At 27.6% G+C, this 23,992-nt stretch overlaps 1 protein-coding gene and 1 long non-coding RNA gene across 5 annotated transcripts; both read right to left on the bottom strand.

Moving 5' to 3' along the window:
- Positions 1-882: 882 nt before the first annotated feature.
- Positions 883-23,935, bottom strand: LOC100644609 (V-type proton ATPase 116 kDa subunit a 1). 4 transcript variants are annotated; one of them, XM_012311899.3, is made up of 11 exons: positions 23,562-23,935; positions 21,152-21,457; positions 13,879-13,991; positions 4,228-4,354; positions 3,950-4,126; positions 3,376-3,588; positions 2,530-3,298; positions 2,222-2,454; positions 1,909-2,125; positions 1,656-1,827; positions 883-1,511 (listed from the first exon to the last, which is right to left on the bottom strand). In XM_012311899.3, the coding sequence occupies exons 1-11, from the start codon at positions 23,676-23,678 to the stop codon at positions 1,409-1,411; spliced, it is 2,547 nt and encodes an 848-aa protein (XP_012167289.1). In that variant the 5' UTR covers positions 23,679-23,935; the 3' UTR covers positions 883-1,408. The 4 variants fall into 4 exon arrangements, with proteins under 4 accessions (XP_012167289.1, XP_012167291.1, XP_048264619.1 ...); XM_012311901.3 differs by having other exon boundaries at positions 13,879-13,964; XM_048408662.1 differs by lacking the exon at positions 13,879-13,991 and adding an exon at positions 12,818-12,870.
- Positions 14,030-21,145, bottom strand: LOC125385644. The gene is made up of 2 exons (XR_007225140.1): positions 15,854-21,145; positions 14,030-15,769 (listed from the first exon to the last, which is right to left on the bottom strand). It is a non-coding gene; the product is annotated as an uncharacterized LOC125385644 (long non-coding RNA).
- Positions 23,936-23,992: the final 57 nt, after the last annotated feature.

Raw genomic sequence — 23,992 nt, 5'->3', positions numbered from 1 at the left:
TTCTATATGATAAAATCTAAAAATAGTTATGTTATTAAGATAAAATAAATCTGTCTAAAAGATAATAACAAAAATAATATATATTATAATAAAATTGATAATTATAAAAGTATAATTCCAGTAGCTTTGTATATAGAAAAGCTATATAATTATTTTATCTATGTTCATATTTATGACATAATTAATCTCCGTAGGTATATTATTAAAATAAAGATAATATATAATTCTTTTTTCTTACCTTAAAATATGTATATGTACATTTTTCTGTTTTATTAATTTATATTGTTAATTATGGTAAGGACTATAAAATGAATTTTGATACATAAATTTAAGCAGGAAATTTTGATATCTGAGTTTTCAATCGTAGCTACCAGTAAGACATTTTAAATAAATCATTGAATAATATGGTACTTGTATTACAACATTGGAAGATTCGTATAACACAATCGAAATTTGCCACGACCCTCGTTCAATATATCACTTTGATTGAAGATGATCTAATAGAACAAATCAATTGTCCTAATTCAAATATAATAAACGATGACTCGGAAGATTCCTGCGAAGAATCTTCTTCAAACTTTTCCATTGACGACACGAAAAAAAGATTTTGATTTAATTGAGAAATTAAAGTGTCTTTTCCTGAAAGAGAATTTGTTATTGTTATAATAGATCTAGAATCTAGTAGATGTGAATAGAAAGTGATATACAATCAATTGTAAATTGTTAATATGAATTCAGTATAAGAAATCTGCTGATAATAGCAGCTGTGTCAATACATATACAGACATTTCGTTATGTTATACATCTATGTATACGCGTATGTGTATTGTAATGTATTTACAAAGTACTGAAAATATTATTTGAATAAATTAAATACAAAGCTTTTATAGTGTTCATTTTTTATTACGTAACAGATAGGAATGCAATAATAAAATGATATAAGTTACAATTTATGACATATATGTGTACAATTATAATAATGGCTAAATACACGATATGCATATAATTATAGTTGCTTTTTCTACCTCAGATCCAGTTATATCTTATACCATTTATATCTTTGTAAATTCCATAAGCGTCGTCTAGTGAAAGTTTCTTTGAAGAATTATAACATTCCAAGCAATCTTTAATTGTGTAATGAAAAAATATGATTAAATATAAATTTAATTATTGTTGCACATAATAGAAATAGTACGTTAAATAAATTTTGAAACATGATTACAGAATAAAAATTATTTAATTTATTTAAACATAATATTAACATGATAACACTTTAGAGACTTGTTAGAATTCTATTGACATGAAGATGTCATAATATTATTACTTTTATGTTTTTTATACTTATGAAGAACAAGTCCACTGATAGTATATGGAGTAAGTGAAACTTTGTATTGCGAAGCAATATACTTTAATCTTCTGTAGTAGATTGGGCTGCATCTAAAATAATTTCAAACGAAAATGGTTGGAAGCCATATCCTTGTCCAGCATAAAATTTGCTTTGAAATTCGACCCTATAATAAAGTATGAAATTTTTAGTCAGAAAAACATGTATTTTATTTAAAAAGGCAGTTTGTATTCTATATTATCCTTCAAGTATAATATAGTATAGTAACATAGAAATTTCTTAAATATAACGATCATTTTTTTCAACATACCAATGAAGTCGAAGTGTATGTAAGAAAGCTGATAAGCCTTCCATAAGAACTAGAATGCCGACAGTTAAAACAGCCCAAAATGCAAATACAGCCCATAAAATGATACCTCCTGACCAACCTTCTTGAGTTAATCCATTTCTCATTACCATGTTCCACAATACCTCTGATAATTCTATATATAATCAATAAATGTCTAGTAAAATATATCTGCTATAAATTATGGAACAATAAACGTATTAATTGTTAAACTTACGTGCATGGGCAAGAGATAAGGCCCATAAACGAAGATAGGATGCTGTGTGAGATACACTACCAAGAACGTATTCAATGGTATGAATACCCTGATGAATAAATACTTCACTCATATCCTCCTCTTCTTCTTTGTGACCTCCTTGAGGAATTCCACTTACTGGTTGTATAGCATCAACAGCACCTTCTATGTCACCATTTTCTGTACCGTGATTGTTTAACTAATGTATAAAGAAGGGAGAACAAAAGAAAAGTTTATCTATATGTATTATAAAAGATACGAATTTAAAATACTTATGATGAATTTGAAATGTAACCTGATAATGTTGTTTCTTTCTATTATACATCATTGAAACAGGTTTTGCCAATAACATCCATGGAATGCAAAGAACAGCTACTACAACGAGGAACGATTGGAATCCATTTTGCCCGCTGTACATCCAGGGGCTACATTCTTTGGCTGGTGCAGTACCAGGCTTGAATAATACCATGTTAATAAATGTAATTAATACTGATGGTGCACAGAAAGGTCCATGTGCTGGATCTGTGTCTAAAAATAATAATAAGTATCATAATATAATAATATTATAGTATATGTTTGTATTACATATAACATATTACTTACTATCGCTATTAGGACCATAGCTAATCCATTTAATAAACATAAGCAATACCATGTAAAGGAAAAGAAATACTAGGAAAATAATCTGAGGGACAAATTCACAAACTATGCTCAGCTGTCTCCTGAAATACATATGGTTCCATAGACCAATTATCACACCAAACAACATATGTATGACTCCAAAAATGATAGATATTTTCATTTTGTATGAATTTAGAAAAATAATTTTATTCTCTGCTAATTGCCACACAGGATCCATTCCTAGAGGATATGGAATTTGTAAATATTGTTCCGTATCACTAGGATTTAATTGCAACTCCTTATTTGTGACTATCGTTGAGATATTATAATTGATTCTCCAATATGACCCAAAGATATTTAATGATTTAGAAAATATGTCATTGTATATAAGTCCAGTATACATTGAAAATAAACCCATTAGAAAAATGATATATCGGCCACCAAAGAAGATATTCCAAATTTCATTATCAGATTTCTTTGCAGCCAATGGTTTTTCTTTTAATACCATCCATCCACCAAAGAGAAACATAATTAAGCCATGCCCAGTATCACCAAACATAACAGCAAATAAGAATGGAAATGTTATAATAGTATAAGGAGATGGATTCATTTCTCTGTAAGAAGCTACTCCATATGCATCTACCAGAGCTTGGAAACCTTTGGTAAATTTATTGGTCCGATTATAAGTAGGCGGATCTTCAAACGTTGCCATACGATTTAAAATCGGTGGTACAGAACTCCCACTTCGTTCCTAAAATATATATTTCTATGAAATTTTCAGTTAAAAATGACAATATGACATTATTTAAAAAATATATAAATAATTACAGTTCCACGACGCAATGCTAATTGTATTGTTTCAATGTCTAGTACAGGAACCCAACATTCAGCGATTAGACACTTTTGCGTAACATCCAAATTAAATAAATTTAAAGTATGATAGATTGCTTTGATTTTGCGAACTTTCACAAACCAATTTTTAATATTTTTTGCAGCGGCTACTAGGACACGATGTCGATGATCTTGAGTTTGTCCAAGAACCTATATCGAATTATAGTAGAGAGAGATATGATTAATTTTCATAACACAAATATAAATTAATATATATATATAGTATTCTGATTATTCCGCATAATTTCAGAAATATCTTCATATGTATCACCAAATGTGAGATGATAAGTAAATAGAATGTTTAATAAAAATGAAAGAAGAATTGTAGAGTAACAAAATAGCGTAAAATTTCGCTGTAATTACAATTGTATAATTGTATAGAAGTCTATATAGAGAATACATTGATCATCTATTGTAATCAAGATAAATGGCGAGATCATAAACAATGTTTTCATAAATATCGCGCCAACTCTGGTATATTTTTATTATTAAAAAAAAGGAAGTAACTAACTGTATTTAAATCTTCAATTCGAGTCATAACTCCCATAGCCATCTCACGACGATCAGCGGGTGCTTCGGGACAAGGATATAAAGTAGCTCTAAATCCTTCGCAAATCTTTTTAACTCGAGTTTTCAATTGATCTCCTTGGAAGAATATGATGAATACAGACTTAAAAACTTGATCTCCCTAAAAAAGCATAACAATATATTTTTTTAAATACATTTTTACATTTGCTAAAAAATCTTAGAAACGATCGATATCATAAGGACGTAGAGGAGAAGACCTACCGTTGAAGGATCTTCCAGAGGGGTTTCAATCTCTGCTTGACGCAGGAATACATTACCACGGCATGCTCGCCAGAGCATACGTTCAAATGCTGGAATACGTTCTCGTAGGATAACTCCTGCCACGAATCTATTTAAAGAATAATTTTAGTAAGATACGCGTATCACGGAAAAATTGTAAATGAATGAAAATAAAGACATGACACCATTAATTATACATATACACTATACACGTATGTTTGTGCGTATGTATAAATATTTTAAAACACCTTAAATTTAACATGAACGTAATAATAATGTACATCAACGATTTACATTGAAAATCGTTTGTATATGCATATATCGTATGCCGCCATATATCGCTCAAGTTATATGAGTTTCCAAGGTTAATATACTACGTTATAGATATTATACTTTCAACCTGTATCGTTTATATATTTTTATATCTTAAATTCATTAATTGTTACTTAACCTTATTATTGTTGAAGAATGATGATCTTTGTAGCCATGGTTCTTTTTAGTCATAAACGTTGCTTGATTCATCATATATGAATATATCATAATTTTCGAGTACAATAAAATTCAATAAACGCATTATGTATACATGTATATATAATGTTAATAAAAATAACAACAAAAATGATGATGATAGTGATAATAATGTCATCATGATGAAGGAATGACGATAATAATGGGAATAATGATTGTAATAAGAATGATAGCAACAACAATAGTAGCATATGTTCAATGAAAACGTACTAAACGAATGGCTCATAATCTTATCCAATGTTGTATGTGCTTAAAATTTCAAAATAAAGAAGTTTGGTGCATCCAAATGAAAAGTGATAACCACGGACAATATTCGAAAAGAAAGAAAGAATATGTCTTATAGCGGTGACTTTTAGTAAGCGTTTATTATAATATTATTGAATAAATTAGGATTAGTTTGCATATTAAGTTTTAATATGATCATTTAAACTTTAATCTAATTAGACGTGTGTATATACTGTTGAAATAAAACAACATGCATATGATTGAAATGATAAAATTGAATACCACATTATGGGAGTATAGAAAATGTGTTTTGTTAAAAAAAGGGACAGAAATCTATTATAGTAAAGAAAGTTGTTTTATTTCGAGAAGTATAAAACAATACAATGTAGGATACTTCACATGCAAAAACTATTTTTTAGTGGTATCGTGTTAAAGAAAAATAGTAAGTTTTATGAATAAGCTCTATGGATGATTCTTATTTGTAGATGGCTGAAAGTCTTTTTACAAGTATTGATAAAATGCATAAAATTTTATATGTAAAATATTAGGAGTGTATATGTTTTTATTCTCCGATCAAACTCAAATATTTAAAAAATTATTTGATGGGTTAAAACAATTCTAAAGAACAAAATGAAAAAGATTTCGGTATAAAAAATGACTTATCCTAGTAAACACATAAACACACATGTATAAAAATTACAGTGTGCAAGTTTATTTGATTCATCACGTGAAAATCGATTTATTTTTCAACGATCATCTGTTTTGTACTTCAATTCATATTTTTCAATATTATTTTATGGTTGCTTTTTTGTATCAACAATTATATTATATACTTTGCAAATGTACGATGAAAAAAAGAAATAAGATACTTTGGATCATAATCATGTTGAATTTACGTAAACAGTGTATATGCATATTGCAGAACTCGTCTACACACACACACATAAAAAGACACTCAAACCATCATAAAGTTGTTAAAGTTATAGTAAAAATTCCTTGAAAGCTATAAAATCATTATTAACAAATGTTTCTATAATTCTTACGATTTTGCAGAAACTGGAAATGCTGACCATAATTATTTTGTATATGCATGAGCAAAATTGACCAAATTACATTTGCCTATTACAGAAAATGTCCCATTTGCACAATTAAATATTCCTGTTACTCGTCAAGTCGCTATAACATATCTAAATTTATTGGCTGTTTAAAAATGTTTAATGTGGCTAAAACAATCTGAACTTTTAATAAGCATCTTCTATATAATTTTACTCTCATTTCTTTGATGTTATTGGTAAGCAATTTTCTTTTCATGACTTCAAAAGTAACAAAAACATTTACGATATTATGTTTAAGTTGTTTAGGTTGCGACATACAGGATGATCCGGGCAGGTAGGAATTCTATGTATAAAAATGACTCGAAAGTAAAAAATACAGAAGTTTTTTTATATATAGTTTGCTACTCTTCGAGGAATGACAATCTTGATAGCGGATTTAATTATTCAAAATACAGTGTAAATCCTCTGCAGTTTTGAAAAAGTTTATGTACAGAATTGTTAAGAAATTTGCAATTACTGTTTATTATGATATTTTCAATCATTGTGGTTCACGTTCGATGAATCGAATGTGAGTTCAAGAAAACATTTTATTCCATATTTTCGGTTTATTCATCGTTTGCATACCACCCACCCTGACTTCATCCTGCACACCTTATACGGATAAAACAGCCGTTTAAAATTTGCTAGATACAATTGGAAACTCTGTGATAAAAAAACGGTGCTAGATATAAAAGTTTCTAAAAATGATAAAATTATTAATATAATCGTACTGAATGAATTTAGAAGGATATAATAACGATATGGGAAGGATTTACTAGTAGGAGTACGTACCCCAGTTGGACAGGACCAAGGGCAGTCTGGCGGGCGATATTATCATCACTAATCAATGCACGTGTCATGGACTCGGTAGGATTCAAGCCTGCGTGCTCTTGCTGACGACACAACAGACAAGACACAACCACATTAGCACACTAGACATCACTATAATGCTCCAACGCCATATTGTTGTTGCGTAAGTTCCCTTACGTTTTACACACGCAGGAATAAGATTAAAGATATCTTTAATGGCTCGTATTTTAGGAAATTTACTGGTTCCAATTTTGCAGAAATAGAAAAGGAATTGTTTTGAAGCAGCAATAGGCACTAATATTTCTTACAATTAGTAAGCGATAGATCGAATGTATTCAGTTTTAGACAATATAATTTCTTTCACCACGCGATACATTTTTTAATAATAATGTTACGTTTCAAACGAATATCATATTGATCATATTATATAAATCATTATCATATCATATCATGTATTACATAAATATTTCCGAGCCTATTTCCCTTGTATAAGGAATAAAGTAACATAATTGTTAAAGAGTATAACGACCGATTTTTAGCATAATATACATTCTACTTAGTAGTGTACTAATAGTAGTGTACTTTAGCAGTGTATTCTACCATAAAGATTAATTTCAATTTCTTTGTCTGTAGTGGTGGGTACCAGTAAATTGCGAGATATGTATAGTAACTGCTTCTATAATAAGACCAGAGGAAGTATTTTCAAGGTTACAAAGATATCTTAAATCGGTTATATTTTCAACTAAATATGAATTACTATACAGTGTTACATTATATATTGAAGCTGTTAATATCAATTATGCTAAATATCAATTATTAATTCACCATCAATACAAAATGACCTCGTTAATTCAACGCAGTCGTATCATTAAACCGCGAGACATCAAATAAATAGAAAAGCAAATATTTATGATAATAGTGCGCTTGAGATAATAAATAATATTTTATTGCTTTTCTATTGTCACAATGAGGTATTCAATTGTGTAAATGTAAATTGTTGTCTTCAATGGCACTATGTCAAATTAGGTAGTAAACTATTCTTACGTGTATTTATTAGATGATTTTTATTTATTAGAATTTTATGACACTTGTGGGAAATGTGAAGAGAAAAAAAATAATTAAATTAATTCTCATGAAATCTGAAAACGGTTTTGTAAATAAATTACTCTTCCTATACCATTCTGAGCTCTGAAAAGGTCCTGCTTCTCTTTTTCTAGAATAATCGTCAATATCGAGTAAAAGGGAATTTATTGTTTATTTAATCGTAATTGTTACCCCCTGAATACATATATTAATGGATCATGCGTCCATATATTTCTTTTTTTAGACCTGTATAGTAACTTGAAGGAAAAAAAATGTTGTTTATGATGGTGACGAAATGTAATCTTATTTATATAAATCTTGTTTATGGCCTAAGGACTAGTGGAATTTCAAGTGATAATCACTAATTTCCAACTTTTACTTCAATGAAAAATGTTTGGATTAATATTATGCTAAAAAGGTTTCGTAACCTCAAGAGTGAATATCATTTTTATTGAGAAATCATTTTATATCCAAATTTCATAAAAATTAGCGATTATCACTTTGCGATGGTACTCTGTAAGAAACATCATATGTATTTACTTATGACGTAACGTAGGTAGTACGAATTCGAAAATCCATTCGAATTAATTTTAAGAACAGTTGGTTCAATATTGAATTAACCAGGTCGTAGGGCGAATATACGAAGAAAGAGAAAAGAAAAGAAGAAAGGGAAAGACAACCAAAAATAAAAAAAGAAGAAATACAAAAATATCATGTACACAACGATTCTTATTCAATAAATAATTTGAAAATAATTTCGGTTATGTAGTTATATCATTCAAAGTTCAAGTAATATTAGATTGTAACTAAATATATTTAGAAGGTTTCTAGAAATCGGCCACAATGCCAATTTAATTCATTTAGGCGTGATAAAATATACATACATCTTACATTTATACACGTCAACACTTTTATTTAGAAACGTATTTATTTTTAGAAATCATTGTTCTCGTTTATTTTAATCTTTCTTTAAACTCTAAAACTCATATTTTGGTTACCCTTCGATATATTCTTCGAAATAAGTTAATCATGAAGTGGGTATCAAAAATCAAAATGAGTCGTCTTATATATACACTATTTTTGTTTCATAGTTTCCTTTGTAGTTATGATTTTCATTTAGCAAATTCAGATATAAAATTGAACAGAAAGTTTTATAACCTACGGTGCGAATAATACAATAGCATAAATACAGTGATCTGCCTGTTTTGGTTGGATGAAGAAAGGTTTTTGTTACCTGTTAAATGCTGTTAGATTAGGTTTCGTGGAATAAACAATAATCATAAGAATTAATATATAGCATGCAAAACAAACATATCAGAAGCTTACTACTTACCAGTTTACCCCTTCCCGACATATACACATATAATATACGATAAGCGAATATATATATACAGTAGTATCATCCATAACTGATCAGACGCTTTGTAGATCGAGGGATAAGGATGAATTTATGAAACAAAATGATTCAAGTTATGAAATGAAATTAATTCCAATTATTTATGATATAGGAAATGTAAATTGGCTATTTTAATTAATGTTTTATTTGGAACTACTTCTTTTTGGAATGCACAAAGCCAAACTTACTGTCATTTATATATGCATTTATATACGAGAATACATAAATAGTCATTTAAATAAACTAAATCGATTTGCAATTACACGATTTCTATTCTTAGTGTTGTACGCTTTTGGCTGAAATAATTGCTTGAATAACGAAACTACAGAATTTGCTGATCTTTTCATCCTTAACATTCAACCACAATGCATTATTAAATATTGTTATTACACTGTCCGGTTAATAAAAGCCTTTTGTAGCATTTCGAATTCAAAACTTGGTTTAAATATAATTGTATGTATTTAACGTGCCGTACGAGCTTTAAATAATAAGCTTCATATCATTTACATTTTATATAATTTGTTTACTATTTAGATCTTACTATTTTAGATTTCTAAAATATATGAAAGACGAATATTAAAGGGATACGAGTTGTAAATTCAATCACATACCAAAAAGTGTGCGACAGTATGAGCTTTGTGTCTAAATATAGAAGGACAAGCAAAGTGAGATTTCACTTTTAGAGCCATGTATGTGCCTATATACGAAGTACATATTATATGTCAGACATGGCAATGTAGCAGTTCTGTGGTGGGGCAATCTGTAAGCGTAAAAACTACAACTACGATAGAATAGTAAACATCAGACGTATTTCTAGAAGCTTAATATTACTAAAATAAGAAACTCATAACAAAGCTGTATCTAGAGGCGAGGAACTAAATAAGTTAAAAGTTACCAAACATTATACACAAAAAGTGCTTTTTCGTTATTACAAAATCTTGTTGAAGCATATAAACAATGGCCAAACATATTTTGGCCATTTGTAAATTTATAAATATTTGGCCAAATATTTGATGACTATTTGTGTTCACGAGAATTTTAAATAAAGCTATAACTTTCCCACCACGACATTGCAGCGTAAGTTGCCTTTGCTTGAGTATCTATACTCTGGCTCTTCACCGTAAGTCTTATTAAAAGATATAGAGAATATAGAACGGATCTACTAATTATTAATATCAACTTTAAACATTTTTGTCGATCTTCATAAAATATTAAAAATACAGGATTGACTTTAGTATTGAAAATTATGAATAGCAACTAAACCTTTATTTTAAAATACTTCACGGTTCCACCTATGATATTATAAAACCATTGCTGTTACATAGTCATTAATATTTACTTGAAATTACATGAGTATTTTAAACGAACAGATTAATCTATTTAATACATTTTAAATCTCAATTTCAAACTGAGCATATCTGAAATCACGAAGTATAAATATTTGACACCACTTGAATTTACGACTCACCTTAAATTATTGCCAACAACAATAGCTGTAATCGATTGGGATGTTTAAATAACGGTGCTGCAAGCCAGACTCTTAACTTTACTCGTATTTTTAAATCGAATTCTCAAACGAGAAACCATCAAGGTTCTTTTTTTGATATTTGTGTAGGCGCGTAAGCGCACGCATCTATACATACCCATGGCCACACTATCATCATTACTGTTATTCACGTTGAAGCTAAATAAATAATGAATGAACGGACTCACATATATTATTTCAGTATTGTTATCGTTACCAGAATATTCGATACAGTTTGAATGTGTTTTAACCAACTTTTAAATACATATGTTACATGTGAATAACGTCAAACTGTATCAACTGTTATATAGTGTACTTTTTAACTTAACTTGTTTCAGTAACAATTTAACACACATCTTAGAATTAAGGACTTTGATAAATAAGTGAATGTTATTTAATTAAGCAAACAGTCGCATTTGTCTTTAAAGAGCATTTAAAGTCGCCAAAGCAATAATCTTTATAATTGTCTCTCATTTCTACGCAGTGCAAATAAACAATTCTTACTAATTGGAATAATAGATTACAAAAAGTAACTTTGTAAAAACTGATAGTATAATGTATAGAGAAAAGAAAAGCTTCTAAACGTAAAACTTGAAGTACATATTCAAATAAAAATTAAGTAAAAATTGTACAGCTATGTCTTATTCAATTGTCATGTTATATGAGTTCAGTCAGCCCAAAAGTTAATTTCGAATATTAAAAATGAAATTACCACGATTCTGTTCTCTGTTTGTTTTATTGACCAACGATAAAAAAATTTTAAGATTCAAAATTTGCTACGAATTCCTTGTTTAAATCAGACCTGAATGTTTTAATATTAACGGAGCGTTGCTGCTTATTTTTTCAATTTATTGTATGTACGCAACCGTAAAAATAAGGCAATTTCACATTTCGATGCTTGAAAAAAATAATTCGTTGTGCACTTATCTATAAAAATAATATTAAATAAAGTCGATAAATACATCTCGTTGCTTTTTATCTTTCCTTTGATTACCAGTTAAAAGAATGAAATCTTATACAGAATTAGTCTTAAATAAATCGATATCAAATATCGCCGATTAAACATAAGTCTTCGTATTAGATATTCTGGCTATACATTTGGCAGAAGCAATACTTTTTGCAGAGTTTAAACGATGTTAGTATTATTAATGACATAGTATATACATGTGCAGATGTATTTACAATTTTACATATAGTGTATTTCAATTTGTGCAAGATTTAAATTAAAATTACTTAACATGTACATTACTTAACTAAATGAATATATCGTAATATATATACACACACACATATATATATATTTTTTATTATTTAATATCTGTATATATATATACTACACACATACTAAACATATATATAAACAGGATGATTTTATCGAACGATAACCGGATCAGGTCATGACTTTATTTTAAGAGCAAATTAATAAAAATGTTATAAGGACAAAAAATTAACATTGAATATTTCTGAAAATAATACTGATTTGTCTGTTCTGTCATACTAGATCATTCAAACTTTCATTTCTATTTTATTTCCATTTTAGATTGATTCAAATTTTAATATACAACACCATATAACTCTCTATCTCTTAGTTTATAATTAATAAATTAATTGTTATCGTAACACTTTAACATAAATCAATACATTTTTTTTTTCAAGCAACGAATAAATGCTTCTATATTAACAAGCACGTGAATATTGCCACTGATAATAAATTTTTATATGTATTTTCTTAAGCTAATAGTGCTTTTAATTGTGGTCTCTATAAGACTTATTGTTAGCAAATGTTTCAGCGACTGTAATATTAGTGCTCTTTCTGAGCTAAAGGATTTTAGGTAACTACAGACAAAAAAAAAAAAAAAACACTGAGCAAAACAGATTTGCAAATGCAAATAACGGTTGATAACAGCTTGCCTGAGGGGATTCCTATAGTGTGATCCTATGGTGTCTGCCGTAGTATACAGGTGCTGTAACCACAGAACACACTGACGCATCATGCCTTCTACTTAAATCTAGATTTATATATAGCCTAATAGCACAGACAACATTGATGAAAAGCTCTGCAATATTTGCAGATTATGGATTAATAAATTCTAATTCGATTAAAATATATGTACAAATGTGTCCATAGATTTAATAATTCATTTGTAGCGGTCACTATTCGTTTTATATTCCAAAAACTCAAAAATAAATAAAAAAATTCAGTAGGAGTTTTAAATCACAGGTAAATCTATAGAACATTTATGTCGTACTAATATGATTTTTAGTCACTGGTGTCTCAAATGTAGAACGCAAGGATTTCTTTCCAAATTTCAAATTAAAGATTATGTTTCTTCCACAATGATTATTGCATTTAATTATTGGAGTGATTTAGGTGGCCAACATATAGTATTTATAGTATAATTCATTAATTTATTACGAGTTGATATACTGCAATATTATTATTCTTCTAAGAAGAAACGATTTAAAGTTGTTCATGATTTTTAAGTTACCCTAACTACTTTAATATCTCCGTTACTTGCATTTACATGAATAGTTCTCAGAAAAGTCAGTATTACAATCAATGAATTCTTACTTAAAGTAACTTGTATTCATGTGCACAACATCTTCAGTATTATTTATATTCCTCCAAGCTAATAAGACAGTAGAAGAATGATTATTATATGATTATTATAAAGTAACTTTAAAAAATAACAAATTAAAAAAAAAGAAAGATTTACAAACATGAAAATTAAAAAAAGCAAAATATTTTGAGAGAAATTACAAATTATTATAAAATTATTAAAAAAGAGGAAGTTTATAGATACATAAAAAGTGACAGAGATATTAACGAAAATATTAAAAAACAAATAAAACTCTCTGTATACGATTTTACTTGCACTATAAATCATAATGTATGTACTTAATATTTGCTATGCGAAATTTTGCGAATCATCACGCTCTACATTGTTCGAATTTACACCACATTTAATTACCCGAGCTTGAGAGCCTGGCCGCCAGCGCGGAGGCCCTCTTCACCCAAGAGAGTGACTTGTTCTTCCTCACGGCTGGGGTCTGCCATCTGCGACACGACACCTCCATGCTCAGCCTGGCAACAGACACATGTCACCTCTCTTTTGCCCTATCTCCCGTTATTTCTTTTTATTTTCCTTTTTAACCATTTGTTAACATACTTATTCAATTCACCACTCTGTACACGGATGGCGGTTCTCAATTTTTTTTAATAGGATAAAAATTGGGATGCTCCAATATGATCGATAATTAAAAATTTATAAAAGAAAATTAAGTATATAAAATAATTCGTACTTCTTGTATATATTATATATAATACAGGATGTCAAAAAAATTGAACTCATCGCTGTGATGAATAGTATTTGCTAAAATGTGTAAAAAAGTTTGTTACTTTGTGTGTCAAAAATAATCTCTTTAGAGCCATATGTCATGGTAGTATTAATTTTTACTTGACCAAATGATATGGTATAATTAGAATTAAGAATTTTCGTCTGTATTATTATTTCTGTAATTATTTTTTTATTTTTACTGTCTAAGAAAAATAATAATTAATCATTGTTGATGAAGCAATTTTACTGAATCATAGCAAATAGAAAACGTTCAACAGTATACTTGAAATCAATTAAGAACATCTCCTTAATCTCCTTAAAAAAATTGCGAACTATATACTCAAAATATGTACTCTATGTAAATCATTCTAATAAATAAATTTAAATATAGTTTAGTGGCACATGTCATAATTTACCATTTCAGTAAACATATTTATAATTACACCTCTGAAAGTATGTTTTATTATACATATTAAAATAATAAAATCAAAGTAAAATAATAAAGATGATGATCGTAAGATATTTTAAACGAGTACTTTTATTCAGTTAACATCGATATCAAATGACTGCCAATATGTAATAACGAAAATACGAAACCTACAAGAATTGAAATCTAACATTGTACTAACAATAAAGTATTTTTATGACCTCTGCGATAGCATTTCTAGAAATACTGCAAGAATATATGATGGAAAATACCAAACAACATCAACAACTAATATAAACATTCTCTTATAAAATGGAGATTAAGGTTACACAATACGCGTTCATAAACTCTAAAAATAATAAGATGTAAACCCCATGGCATGGTAAATACCGAAAAAATTCAACATACATTACTTTCATAAGTATTAGGACACCGTTGATCTTATTAAAGAACATAATTAAGCCACATTTTCACGATTAATTGGTCAGAACTTTGTATTCGTGCGACATAGCAATTCAAAACACAACAGGATATTTATTGTAAAAAAAAATTATTTCTAAGTGTTACGGTGTTACGACAAAATAGGAAACTCTGAAAAGTCTATCGAAAATCTGAATCTAATTTATTAAATAATTAATATTTATTGCTGTCAAATTATATATTGCAACAAATAAAAATAATTACAATAGAATATCTAGTAATACGAAGGTTGAAATATCTATGTACATGGACAAGAAAATTATCTAATTTTACAAATAGTTGATTTTTAACCAAAATATTGAATATATGGAATTCTTATAATCAATGATTCCAAATAGAATAATAATAAATTCTTAAAAATGTTTATAATTCCCTAATGACTTTTCCAGAGATGTCCTAACACGTATGAACAAAAATATATGTTCAACCTCTGGCAAACTTTTAAATCACACAAATTTTAGATTTATATTACATGCAACAAAAGATGACATAAAACGCAAACAATTCTGCCAATTTTCCCTAAATGATAAAAGAATTTCATCAGAAATTTTAAGGACGAACGAATGTACACATTAATTTTCATAGAAAATGATGAAATGCTTAACCCTTTCGCTACGACTCGTTGTGTCGAAAAATATATTCTACTTATATAGCCTATTGAACTTATGTCTGTACGGAACGTGTAATGTCTGTATAAGACACATATTCTACTGATCCTCGTACAGGATGTATATTCTACAGATGGCTGTATGAAACGCATACTATTAACGCATACACATACTCCGTTTAAGAGAGTTACTCTGATAGCAATTTTGTTGATTTATATATTAAATTATCTAATTAACAATGTTACAGATGTAATATTTTTTATACCTTTTTTACATATTTTATATTTTTATATAAATAATCTTGAATATTTCTTCACGATTTACTGAAAATTATTTTAGCAAACGTGAACATTGTGTTCATAATAGTGAAAGGGTTAATTGACCTAATGAAAATACGCAATACAATATACAAAATCCACATACACAAAGGAAATATAAATCATTATATAAGATTTAGTAATAACGAGTAAAGTGATATTTTAATATTGTTACTTAATCTGTATCTTTATAATGATAACATCTTTTAAATTTACGTTATTAATATATTTAATATTTTAATAATTTAATTAATATCAATAAGTGATAATGTTTATCTACTAATTTGATTGAATTTAGAACACTGCCAGTACGATGCTGAGCATAATGAACGAGATGTTGCACAATACCTCAAATACCATTTAATTCTATAAAATACATAAACGATCATAAATCATAATATGCACGAAAACAATAAATGAAATATATATGAAATCTTTATAATGTACTAAAATAATATTGAGGCATCTTTAACAGTAGTAGCTGTTACTTTAAATCATCTTAATTATTTTATGCACAAAATGACAGGAAGTATAAGTATACATCTCTATTTGAAAAGAACAATATAATTATATTTTGCACATGCGATATTGCATGTGTAAAATGTATTTTCTATAGAAAAGTATATCTTTCTAAATCTTTTGCAATTAAGAAGAAACTGTTTTCCATTATATCGTTTCCCCAATATTTAATCCATTTAATGCATTGTTTGGATAACAACAAAGGTTGCCAAAAATTATATACATATATATGTCGATTTTAAATATAAAATACATTATTCGTACATCCGTCGTTACATTATTGAAATTATTTATTATCTGAATGAGCTTATTAATGTTTAAAAATATTTAAGTAATCTGAAGGACAGAGATTGAATATAATAATTTTCAACCATAAATAACAATAAGAAATATTTTAATACATATGTACTGTTTAACTGCACCTCGTTTAATTTTTCTGTAAAATTTGTGTTTCGACATTCTGTGATGAAAAAGAAGATATTTTAGCAAAATTATACAGGTTTACCTTCTTTTTCCATAGGAAATTTTTGCCTATAAAATTTTTTCACATGCACATTTCAAATTGACACTCTGTATATACATGTAATATTTACAATATTTCACATGCTTCATGCAAAAAGATTATTAGATAAGGATATTATTTTGGACTTTTTAAATATAATAAATTGTCATTCTCTAGTTACCCATATGCATGCTAGTTTGTAATGTTCAACATTCCAAGCACCAAGTTGATACCATCTATTAAAAGTTGGAAACCTACAATATAATGCTACATAAAGATTCACTTATATCGTCAAATTCTGACCAAAAATTAATATACATTATTAAACTATTTATTGTATGTACAAGTGGAGGATTGCTATTACAAAAACAGAATATTATTTGTTGATAAAATGTAATTGTACTTTCAATTATACAATATATTTTGTACATACAAAACAGGTCTAATAAATATAAAATTAATATTTTTTGTAATTGAATTTTTTCTATGTTTTAAATGATATATATAATAAAATTGTTATGAATATATGGACTATGGGATATATTTTGTATTAAGTTTTAAAATTAATGAAACCGATTACAATATAAGTCATTACACATAAAGAAAATAACAAATTACAAATTTAATAGTTAAAGTTAGCTATATCATAAATTATATCATACAGATAATTGCAATAAAAAGTATTTTTTAAATTAATAATTTATATTAAAATTCTATGTTAATTTCATTAAAAATGATTAATTACCCTATTAAGATATACAGTTCCTCTGAGAAAGATTATCTCCTTTAAGGAGATTTGTAGGTAAACTGGATTAATTCACAAATACATTATTTTCTAGTAATACATTTACAATGTATTAGAAGTTTTACTAGCAATTATATGGAATTTTACAATTTCTCTTGTGCCTGTGTAAACCACTTGTTTCACAGTACATCACATAATGTTACTAATGCTAAACATTGATGTATTTGACAGCTTCTTATCAATACATTACTATATTACTGAAAAATTCGTTCATTTTGGTTTGCTTGCTCTACTAAAACCTCCTTAAAGAAGCAATCAAAATACTTCAGGGGCATCCTGCATATATATAGATATATACACACACACATAAAATAAGGCGTCTTAATTTTAAAACTTATAAGAATAAGAATCCCGGGAACTTCAGAAATTTCGTGCCGACTCGACATGTTTTTAATGAATGTTATGTAACCAACCATAAACGTTTAACAAAACAATTAACGATAAAATATGTTGGAAATTCGTAAATTTCTTATGAAAATAATAGGAATATAAAGGACCAGGGAGATAGGGCTTATACGGTGACCTGTGTCCTTTGCAATTCTGCAATTTGGTTAGTTGGCAACACTAACACATTAATAGTCCTAAAATCACTCAATAGTACCATTAGTAATACAAAACAAAAACAGCTTCATGTCCATAGCATTAGAATTTCATTTTTATGATTATTATTTTGTATTTGGTAAAACAATCTTGTTTCCGTTATACAAAATTGCGAAGCAATTACGACAGATGATATTGATGTCAAACACAAATTACGCAACCTTCGTTATCATGCACTTTAATCCATTGCATACATTAAAGAACCGTTCATTTAATGAGTTCTCTAATTTTGTTCTTACATTTGTACCCATAAAACTTTTTAGCAAAAATTACCATGAAAGCATTTGTTTATATGGATATTTATCTAAGGAAGTTTATCTATGGACCAATACTAGTAGCAAGTTAAACATCAATTTGTATTATAGATCAAACTTTATAAATAATTATTCAAAATACTGAGTAGTAAAATAAATAGTAGGCTATTAAACGAATAACCATTTACCGTTTTTCTTAATCAAAGCATTGTCATCGCACGCGCGGTATATATAAGCGAAATTTATATAACATTTATATATTATTTATTGTAGTAATGCGTAATCACGTATTATGCTTGATCACAGAGTTATTTATACCAGTTGAAGCATTACATTTATGTGAACTAAAATACTAGAAAATTGTATACGTACCAAAAGTACTGCCACTTATTAATATACTAAACGTTTATAAATATTATCTAGACATTATTTAGACAAATTAAATTATATATATGTATATAACAAAATTTATAAATTATAAAAATTAATAAAAAGGTAGTAGTTTAAGCATCATGATTGTTCATATGGTGTCGAAAGACAAAAGGTGTTTTTTAAATAAATTATCTCATTGCCGGTCTTATATGAAGTGTGTAACTAATTAATGTGTAAGCGTGTGTGTGTATAATATAAAGCTTAATCTTTTATAAATAAATATGCTAATATATGAATTTTAGAATATCGATTTTTAAGAAACTATTCAGTGTCAAGAAGTAAATACATTAAGTGAATTAATATTTTTTTGCGGAAAAAGGCATTTAAAAAACAGCTTAGGATATATATGTTTTAATGACCAGAAGCGTTTTGTAATAAGAAAAAGGACGAAGGATAATTTTTCACATCCTTGACAGAAAAAAAAATTGAGATAATAAAATCTATATACTCGTTGTGTTCATTTTATTCTCATGTATCATTAATGTATCATGTATCTGATGTGTCTTTTTGATAACATCAGTTGTACAGTATAATATGAATTTATATGTGCATAATGTACTGCAAAAAATAGGATATACGAATGTCAGTTTTGATTTAGAAAATAATTTTGATGATTGTCAGATAACTAGATAAATATTATCTCTTCTTTTTAGAGATAATTTTGTCCAAATTCTTTTTACATAGAACCACACGTCAATGTCCTAATTGAATAGTTAGAATAATTAAAAAAACATTCTTTTAAAAGTAAGATTTGCCCATTCTAACTCTAAGCTATCCCCATTATGAGTTAATTATAAAGGACATTCAATTTCCCTATTTTTCACGATTAATTGTACATCCATACACAGAGTATTATGTAACAAGTGAAAAATATAAAAAAAAAAAAAAAAACAGTTTTATAGGACACAATAAAGTAAAGATCGGGAACAATAGAATTGCGACTGGAACTTCGTGCTTTAGTTAAAAATATTTAAAAGTTCAGTTAAAAAACGTTGTAAATTCAATAATTCGACAAGGATCCACCATTGACAAGGATATTTAATGAATTATTGAATTTTACACATTTCGTGCCTGAACTTTTAAACATTTACAATTGAAGATTGAAGCTTCAATCGTGAGTTACTTCGTTATTCTTAACCTTCATATTAATTTATCATATAAAATTACCCATCACATTTTTCTTTCATTCATTATTCAAATCTCTTATAAATATACAAGACGAAGCACTCTACTGCGAACAGTTCGATAACTTCATAAATAATGATTTCAACGGAAATTGGTTCACACGATTGTTACATAATTCAACAGGGAGTGTATGTTCCATTATATGACTTTTTGTTATCACTGTAATTTTCAAAATTACAAGAACATGTTTATTACAATCCATGTTTATTTAATTGAAATTAAACGCCTTTTTATTACAAGACATGCAGGCAATGCCAAAACAAACTCAATCATGTTGAACGCTTCATTTTCAGACATGTTAAACATTTAATGTTTAACCATAGCAGTGTGTAGTAGAACACAGAATCGTCATGTATTTACAATATCAATTAACATTACTTATATCCTTTATTAAAAGCAATATATTTGATGAAGAATTAAAAGTATGCTTGAAATGTTGTATGTTTAAGTGATTAGAAAGGACTGAATAATGTAGTCATAGAGTCCCCTTCAAATTATGTATCCTCTTGGAATTAAAATTTCCAGAAAAGTTATTATTTACAAAATTATTGAAATAATCCAAACTACGTGCCCCTTTCTGTATATTATTATAATATATATATATATATATATATATGTATAGTGAACTTCATAAATAACGATATTTGTTTCACTTATATATTTGTTTCTCGTGCAGGTTAGGAAAAAATGCAATACTATGTAAAATACTTCTTACATATTTAAGATAATTTATAAGCTACGGTGTTTTATGCTTAATTTTTAAAAAAGGCATTCTTACCTCATCGAAGAAAACCTGCGTTTTCCTAAGTATATGCTTTAGTTCAGTCAGTTCCAAGAAATTACGTTTCAGAGTTTCCGCATTCTGATTAACTTCCCGTAATTCATTTTCTAATTTTTCAAACGTTGCTTCGAGATCTATCATTTCCCTGGGTTGCGGAGCTTCTGGATTTTCCCCAGTATCGAGCATTGGTATACCGTCCTTTTTGATTTCTTTTTCCAAGTATCGTAGCTTTCGTTCCATTTCGTCGCAACGACGCACTTCATTAACGAATTTTCGTTGGAAGGCATTGACATCGGGATTGAGCTGCACAAAACATATAATTAAATTAGTATATGAAACTACTCCAAATGTTATTTCGTTAGGCTTAAACTAAATACGTAATTGGTACAAGAAAGTAGTTATAATTTTAGTTGTGTCATAAAAATTAGTAGTTTTTATACTATGTCATCTATGCGATATCTACATATCTAGCTTCGTATGTGTGCATCAAATTTATTTTGACTCAAAAAAAAAATTCGATTGTAATTATGATTTTTCGATCTTTTTCACATAAAGAATTAGCACACTTAAATTTGTTCCATAACTTCTAGATATCTTGTATATTTCAATAAATTTCTTTTTCATTTAAATTATTAAAAATTTCGTCTAGTAGAATGTAAAAAGTTGTACAATTAATGTCTCTATTTAATTCGAAATAATCCGTTTGGATTTGTATTTGACCTCATTTTAATCTCCTAATCCTATCAATTAAATGATATTATCGAAATAATCATTTTTGTAGCAAGAAATAAAAAAATATAATGATATTGTTGCTTAACGTTACGTAATTTATAGGATGAAATATTAGTCACTACACGATAAATCAACTTTCAAGAATATTCGTAATAATAAAAATAATTAAAGTATATAGAGAGTTACTGTATTTTTTTAGATTATATCACTGTCAATATTTACAAACATTGATATAGATATAGATAGAAATAAGCAGGTAATCTTATAATACTGTACTCTTTAGCTGTAATACTATATTATTTGTATAATTTATAATCCAGTCTTTTATCAGACAAATCTTATTCGAAAACGAAACTTTGTACAAATTTGCATTGATTGTTTTTACTTATTATTCATGTAGAATTATCCGATTTTCTGTTTTTTTTTAATTATTACCTTTATTTGTTAATTATTAATAACTTATGTTAATTATGTTATATGTAATCAGGTTTATGATTCCAATTACCTTCCACGATTTCCTACTGTATCGATAATTGGTTAATAAAGAAGAATTTGTACCATAAGTACTACATATATCATTTATAAGACTTTTCTTTTAATATTGTATTTGTCCACTTTTTATTTATTTTTATTACTGTACTAAACAAAATATGCAAAAGATTCCCACATATAAATTTTATGAAACATTTTATTAATACTTTATCAAATGAAAGACAGAAAGACAGAAAAAATACGATGCTTACAAAAAAATTATATCTTTGTAATTACAACATACAACCTGAATTTGCTGGATCGGCATACCTATATGAATCTAAATCAGTTATTTTTAATAAGCAATAACCAAATATGCAAATAAATGACAAATTAATTGTATATAATTTTTATTCCTGTATTACAATATAACTATTCCTACTATCTAAAATGTTATTCATGACTGACATGCTTCAGCTCCTTCTTAAGAACTCGACTTTTTACATTCTTTTGTAAAATTTCGCAAAAATATTTTTCTCATAAGAAAAGGAAATAACTTAATTTTTAATTTAATTCTGTTAGAACTTATATATAGACATAGTAACAAAAAAATGAAATACATCCATTTTATTGAAATGAATATATTTTATGCTTTTCAATAAACTTTCTTCAATAACTTGATCTTACACTTTAACATCAATAAATACAATAATATCTCCATTTATATAATTCTTGAAACTTTAAATATGTATATATTCTTGTTTTATAGTCCTAGTCAAAGTCCTATCATGGAAGGGGAAATATTACACTATTGACACAAAGCCACTTAAATCAACTTCCTTTTTTCTTCTAAGAAAAAGTGACATATAAATTCATATATACAATGTATGCAATACACATATACAAATTCTGTGATTTTGATATCAAAATTTGTAGTTCTTTATATTAAGCGGCATGCATTGTAAATGCTATTCTTGGTAACATAATAGTATAATGCTTAAAACATAAAATCTGAAGTCTGGATATTTTCACAAAAGAATTGGAAGAAATAATCTTCTATTACAACAAAATGTTAATTCTTTGCTAAATATCTTATTCAACGTGTATGTTTTCATTGTTCATTAATTTAAGAATTGAACATTTTTCACAGAAGTGGTATACGGAAATCTCGGAAATATAATTAAGGCAGCAATAAAAAACTTACATCTCGAAATTGGACAAGGCCAAGTTCGCCGAGTTCTGAGACACAGGCATAAGCTGCTTCACTTTGTAAAAAGAGTTGACACAAGGTCATCTGTTCGCTTCGAAAAAGCGATCCCATATTTGATTCTAATAGGAGCCGATATTGTTAGGTTAAAATAATTTCGAGCGTTATAGGAAACGAAACTTTTAAGTAAAACCGAAGGGAATAAGATAAATTTACTAAAAAATCACACTGTTACAAACGCGACCGCATCCACTGAACATTTAACAGAACATCAACTTTCGGATTTCGATTACAGAAGTAATCAATAAGGTAGTCACGAGGTAAGGCATAAATCACAAGTTGAAGGTATGTTGTCGTTGCCACTCGCATTTTTAGTTAACGCCCAGAAACTACACTAGCGACAATCCATAGAGTAATGAAATTAGAAA

Source organism: Bombus terrestris, chromosome 9 (assembly GCF_910591885.1).
Source record: "Bombus terrestris chromosome 9, iyBomTerr1.2, whole genome shotgun sequence".
NCBI lineage: Eukaryota > Metazoa > Arthropoda > Insecta > Hymenoptera > Apidae > Bombus > Bombus terrestris.
This window is presented reverse-complemented; position numbering and strand designations above follow the sequence as displayed.